The sequence below is a fragment of the Tripterygium wilfordii genome, chromosome 16, assembly GCF_013401445.1.
Source record: "Tripterygium wilfordii isolate XIE 37 chromosome 16, ASM1340144v1, whole genome shotgun sequence".
Classification (NCBI taxonomy): domain Eukaryota; kingdom Viridiplantae; phylum Streptophyta; class Magnoliopsida; order Celastrales; family Celastraceae; genus Tripterygium; species Tripterygium wilfordii.
The window spans coordinates 10,783,788-10,790,241 of record NC_052247.1 but is presented as its reverse complement, the minus strand read 5'-3'; the positions used below and the strand labels follow the sequence as shown (position 1 = coordinate 10,790,241).

Below are 6,454 nucleotides of genomic sequence, written 5' to 3'. Positions count from 1 at the left end.
TTCAATTGTCTAAATAGTGTCTTATTTACATTTGGTGCATTTCATTCAAATTAGTGTAGGAAACTACTAGCCTTGGCACAACTGCAAATCATTACCAACTTGGACCACTTTTGGTGACAACACAATGTCAAAGCACCAATCAAGGAGATCATAACATAGATGAAATCAATATGTACTATGATTGTAGATACATTTCTCCTAGAGAGGCATTTTGGATAATTTTTACCTTTGACATTCATTACAAAAATATCTCGGTTGAGCGTTTGTCTTTTCATCTTTCAAATCAACAAAATATTTTTTTTCCTAATGATGAAGCAATAGACGATGTTCTTATTGGGACGGGATTTCAACAATCAATGTTTATGCCTTGGATGGAGGCAAATAGACTTTATGAAGAAGCCAAGAATATCTCATATGCTGAATTTCTAACAAAATTTGTATGGATACAATCCGAGTGTCAATAATTCCCAAGGAAAAGAGAGTTCTCGATTGGAAGAATTTTTTGTGTACATCCAGGTAGTGGTGAAATGCGTCATCTTACAATTATGCTAAATGTTATCAAAGGTCATACATGTTACGAAGATCTTCGAACTATCAATGGAGTACGTTATTCTTCCTTCAAAGAAGCATGTTACGTTTTAGGATTGCTTGATGATAATAGAGAATATGTTGATGCCATCAAAGAAGCAAGCTTATGGGGTTCAGGATACTAACTCAGGAATCTATTTGTTTCTCTAATTTTTCCCAATTGCATGTGTAGACCAGAATTCATATATTGAAAAGTGAGGAAGAGTTAAAAGATCTTATTCTTGTAGAGATTGAAAAAAAGTTAGGAGCAAATTGAAAAGGTCTAAGGGATTATCCTCCAATGCCTCTCCCAAATGAAAATTTTCTTGCAGAAGTTCAAAGTAGGTAGATTCAAAAAGAGCTCTCATATGATAAAGTTGTCTTAACTGAAGTGTACAGAAGCCTTCTTTCTTGTCTCACCGATGAACATTTATGAAACAATAAAGCATGTTTTATCCGTAAATGAATGAGGTGTATTCTTTCTATACGGATATGGAGATACAAGAAAGACATTCATATGGAAAATACTTTCAGTAGCACTGCAATCTGAGGGTTAAATTGTTCTTGCAGTTACATCGAGTGGAATAGTGTCTCTGTTGATTCCTGGTGATAGAATAGTTCATTCCAGATTTGGAATTCCTTTGAATATTAACGAGGACTCAAGTTGTAATATTAGAAAAAAAGTCAATTTGCTCAACTAATTAGTAACTCCAAGCTCGTAATTAGACATCCCTGCCTCTGAAATTACTGGAGGTAACCTTTCTTTCATTTTAGCGTAAGAGAAATGAATATATGATGAGATTTACTTCAATGAATGCTCTTAATTTGTTGTAGGTGACTTTCCTTTGTTAACTTACAAAGCAGTATGTGCGTCACTTGTATGGACTGAAGTTTGGATATGTTTCATTTAAGGAACGGACCAACAGCGACTTGTTTGCATACTTGAATTCCACCAGCCTCTCTCCTTACTCCAAGTAAAAATAGAAACTAGACTTGGATTTCCTTCTACAGTTCCCGCAGATACAATAATTGTGAAAGATACAGCACTGTCATCAAGTGGAAGTTTCGGGTTTGCGGTGTCTGTCTTTGCGCTGTGTGTTAAAAATAAAAATATTCCATACTATACTACAGTATACGTGCATCAATAGTCATGCATACACATATATTTATACTAAAACAAATTTACTTAGCTGGCTCAAAACATAGTAAACATAATTACACATAGAAGAACCCTGAGTTAAGCATAACCCTTAGCACTCTAAAACTAGCCCCCTACAGCATTGATCCAGTTCAACTTCATATATATGCCAAAATAAACAACAAATTAGAGCTCCTAAACATAAAACAAGGCAACGCTATGGCAGAGCATCCTTGATGCTACGAAGAAATTTCCAATAATAATCAAGCATATAATCGCAAGGTGTAACCCGATCCCACTTTCCTGTACAGAAGATCGCATGTGCATCAGCAGCATACCTGACAATTCAAAGATTGATGAAGGAGAATACAAACAAATTAGGAAACAATCTTAACATGATTTCGATATTTTGAATTTCAAATGCCAGCGAAAGAGAAGCCAACATACTTGTTAACTCCATGAAGCTGAGTCACATGAGTCCATCCTTCCTCCATATACTCCCGAGAAAAACGCTGTATCATAACCGACCTCTTCTTCTGCAGACCTAGTTTCTCTATCACTCTTTCTATTTCTGCTGTCCCAACCTCAGTTGCAGCCTTAGCGTTGGGACACAAAGCGAAGAGGCCTGGTATAGCTTCTCGAACCTGCAATGAGATACATACTATTATGAGCAAATTATAACATCCAAGCATTTAAAATGTACATTTATTCTGTCCCTACACAACCATACTTAAGCGGGAAAAAAAAATTGGGGTTGAATTTGAGTGCAAACAAGCAGTCAGGCCAGCAATTTGAGAAAACTCACGCACAACGGCACAAGGGCGGAGGGGGAGTAAAAAATGAGGACTTGGACTTTGCAACTGAATCTTAAAAATATAGAAAGAAATGTATATAATACATTTTTTATGCCATAAAAATGTTTCTGTAATGAGACAACCATATTACTCAAAATATCAAAAGAAGAAGTAATCCAGTACTTTGGGCTAAACCACTGATCCTACTTTTAGATTGGAAATAGGAAAAAACTAGTTTCAGTGACTGTCAACAATGGACAGCATCTCCCTCCCATTGACTTAGGATAGCCCGCAAAATTTTAGCTTATTTTTCCATGAATAAAGCTATGCATGATTCAAATTGTTAACATCTGATCATATAAAACTTCTTTGGTTGGATAAGTTGTGGGGGCAATATACTAGAAATCTGGAGGGAGAGTGGAATCAAACCTTACACCTAGTGCAATAGTAAGGACTTGCATACCAGTCTACTACAAGCTCCTAGTAATTGGTCATATAAAACTTTGTAGGCATTGTGTTAACATACTACTCTAACCCTTTCTTTTTTGTCTCTTTTGGAGAATGAGTTATTCACTCTTGCACTTTTCCATTTCTTGCTGAACTATCTCCCTTTTGCACATCTAAACCTGGCTCCCATCCCTCCCTGCATGACCATAAAATCTTTTACCCTCTTGTACATGGCAATAGATCACTAAAATTTTCCTAACTCAAATTTCTAGTACTGGTTATGTACATTTTGTAGGCATTACTTTGTGGGAAATGGTGAAAGAAAAGGGAGAAGAAGCTATCTAATTTCAGCTATAGTGTATGCTTTTTACCCCAGTAAAGTAACTCTTGCATTTGGCCCTTTGTACTTCGTAGTGTTTCCGTAATCTAGAAATTTCACATATACTCAAATGCACTTCGTCCTCTGCGATCCAATTCTATACATCTTTAACATACCAAAGTTATGAGTTACATGTTCAGCCATGGAATAAAGGTGTTGCAACAACAGTTATGATACATCATACTGCAATATTTAGTCCAAATTTGTGCCTCCATTTTCCTTACTAGGCAACAGCTATGTTGCACCCATGCTACCCCACAAATGCATCTGCTGAGCTAATACAACTTTAGCCACAATCGATGTTTCAATTTCGCATTACCATTTGATAACTCCCCTGCTTCATCAGTGATTTTCCAGATAAATAGAAAGAGAAATATAATGTACATAAGCAAATCAACATAGAAGGTAATGGCCCACAAAATAATTATAGCTTAATAGGGCATAACTAAAAGAAGACGGTAAAAAAAATGAGATCAAAAGGTTTTAGGTATGCCAAAGCTTGCTGCATTTTTAACAAACCTCAAACTATGCATCAGAAAGGAAATTACTACTAAAGACATTAAAAATACGCTAAGAAGCTATGGAAAAATAAATAACAATAAAATACCTGTTTACCAGAAGTACGATTAAGAAGAATACATATCAACAACACCCTCCAAGGGTCATGCACATGATCCTCCTGGAGGAGTCCAAATTCAGAACGGGGAGGTCTCCAGGTGTTGTCAGAAGTTTTTCGTAGATATGCCTCATCTTTCTTCTGGGAGGCAGAAAGAGTAGTCTTAACAAACCCTGGCGTTTTATGCATTCTAGGCAACTTTTTGCATCCAGCATTCCCCTGCCTCATCTTTCGAATGCATGCAGTGCTCTCTTGTGAATAGTTGAACTCTTTAACAGATGCTATTCTATCTCCCTTGCAATTGCTGTTTCCCTCTTCCTTTTTCACACCCTTCTGGAAATGAGAACTGCATGCTCGCAGTTTTCCAATATTCCTTGTCATGCCATTGCCTTTATATTCGAATTGCGATAGTAAATCCTCGAAGCTTGTCTTTCCAAATGAGGTAGCTCTTTCACTGCCATTTTCACCCCTAGTACCACTACTAATCACAAAATGTGGCACTTTTTCATCCCTCTTTTCCTCCTTCACCCCAGAATTCAAATCCTGCTGGGAACATAGAGGGTCGTTCCACTTCCTCTTCGTGACCCGACTGCGATTACTGCAATCAAGCTCTCCCTCACCCTCGTCTCTTTTCCGCCCTTTCTTTCCATTGGAAACGCCTACCATCAAATTACTCCTAGAACCCACACTCTCATTGTCTACAAACAGCGAATTGGCATTTGATTCAAGATCCGTGGTAGAAGTTACCTCAACTTTTGGGCTCTTCCCACCACGTGCGCTCCTTCCATTCGTCTCCCTCTTCTCGAGGACCACGATTTCCTCGTCTTTCTCAGGAATCGGTATCGGAAAATAGGGAGATACCACCCTCTGCACCTTCCTCGTCCTCCCCCTCTTTTCGAGGACCACGATTTCCTCGCCTTTCTCAGGAATCGGTATCGGAAAATAGGGAGATACCACCCTCTGCACCTTCCTCGCCCTCCCCCTCTTCTTGAGGACCACGATTTCCTCGTCTTTCTCAGGAATCGGTATAGGAAAATAGGGAGATACCACCTTCTGTACCTTCCTCGTCCGCCCCCTCTTCTTGAGGACCACGATTTCCTCGTCTTTTTCAGGAATCGGTAGCGGAAAATAGGGAGATACCACCTTCTGCACCTTGCTCGTGCTCCCCCTCTTCGTCTTCTTCGGTTCACTGTCCATGGACAAACCGTGAACGGGTTTCTGGCTACCCTGTTTTTGAGATTCCCATTTCCTCATCCTCACCGGCTTCATCTCTAAAGAATCCGCTTGTGCTCGTTCCAGCGCAGGCTGAGAAACTTTCCTCTCGCACATCCTCTCCTTCTCCTTCTCTATCTTCTCTGATTTTAGGTCCCCGCCAAGCAATTACCTCCCGCCGTTCCAAATGCCTTTTTTTCCACAACTATTTTACCCTTTTATATTATTTAGTTGTGGGCTGAGCTCTCTTTTGATATTTTATTGGGCTCATTTGGGCCTAGTGTTTAGCAGTCCAAATCATGGTTAATTTTAGCCCGATCCGATAAAAACGTAATCGGTAGCCCGATAACCACCGGGTCGGACCGGTCACCTGATTGGACCGGATTTTTCGGCTCGGTGTACACCCCTAACCACTAAAGTTAATTGATTGAGGTGAATGGAACAAATCCTAGGACTACATATCCTAGAGTATTTGAGCTCCATATCATCAATTTCAATTTATATATATAAAATGGAAGCCTCAAGGATGTCTCTTCTTGAATTGTGGAGAATAGCTAAAAGAGGGGTAAAAAGCTTCCCCTTAATTATAGAAAAACCATCAATACTAATAATAAAGACCCACCAAAAATTAAATAAACATAATATTAAAAATGTTAAAAATTAAATAAACATAATATTAAAGATGTTAATTATTGGAAAATCAATGCTATTTCAATGATAACCAATTAAATGTGCATAAATACTATTAGGAACAAAAAAAAAAAGATGTAAAATAATGAAAAGAAATGGCCAAACACCAATTAAATGTGCATAAATACTAATAGGAACAACAAAAAGTCATTAAAAAGGCAAAATAATGAAAAGTTACGGCTAAGCAATTGAACAATCATAATCATAATCATATAATTAAGATACGTGTATTACAAAATACTAAAGTGCTTTAGAAGCGGCCACATTTGCTTCTGTATGGCTCAAACTCTTGCCACATATAAAAAAAATTAATTTAAATTAAATTGAAGTTGTATTAAGAAACGTTTTCAATAATCATGTCTTTTCCGTCTCATGTGATCAACCATATGTTACAATTCAATAATGTCATGTTATATATAACAGTGCTATTATCTTGCTACTGAATGTACTCATATTATAATTAAAATCTTTGTGAAGTGAGTTGTACTTCAAACTTTGTCACTTTTAAAAACCTTTTAAAAGGTATTGTAGTTATTTGTTCATCTTATAATTATCTCCATTTTCTATAATTCAAGCTCTGTTATTTATCATGTTAACAAAGTATCGAAAAA

At 37.4% G+C, this 6,454-nt stretch overlaps 1 protein-coding gene across 1 annotated transcript; it reads right to left on the bottom strand.

The window, feature by feature from the left end:
* Positions 1 to 1,704: 1,704 nt before the first annotated feature.
* Positions 1,705 to 5,751, bottom strand: LOC119980482. The gene is made up of 3 exons (XM_038823187.1): positions 3,933 to 5,751; positions 2,153 to 2,349; positions 1,705 to 2,043 (listed from the first exon to the last, which is right to left on the bottom strand). The coding sequence occupies exons 1-3, from the start codon at positions 5,268 to 5,270 to the stop codon at positions 1,923 to 1,925; spliced, it is 1,656 nt and encodes a 551-aa protein (XP_038679115.1). The 5' UTR covers positions 5,271 to 5,751; the 3' UTR covers positions 1,705 to 1,922.
* Between the last annotated feature and the right edge of the window lie 703 nt (positions 5,752 to 6,454).

Excerpts from the sequence above, each read along its gene's own strand:
- LOC119980482 (XM_038823187.1), bottom strand. The coding sequence starts at position 5,270 with ATGTGCGAGAGGAAAGTTTCTCAGCCTGCGCTGGAACGAGCACAAGCG. Across the intron at positions 2,350-3,932 it reads ATCGTACTTCTGGTAAACAG|GTTCGAGAAGCTATACCAGG; the intron begins GTATTTTATTGT and ends ATCTCATTGCAG. Across the intron at positions 2,044-2,152 it reads CAGCTTCATGGAGTTAACAA|GTATGCTGCTGATGCACATG; the intron begins GTATGTTGGCTT and ends TTGAATTGTCAG.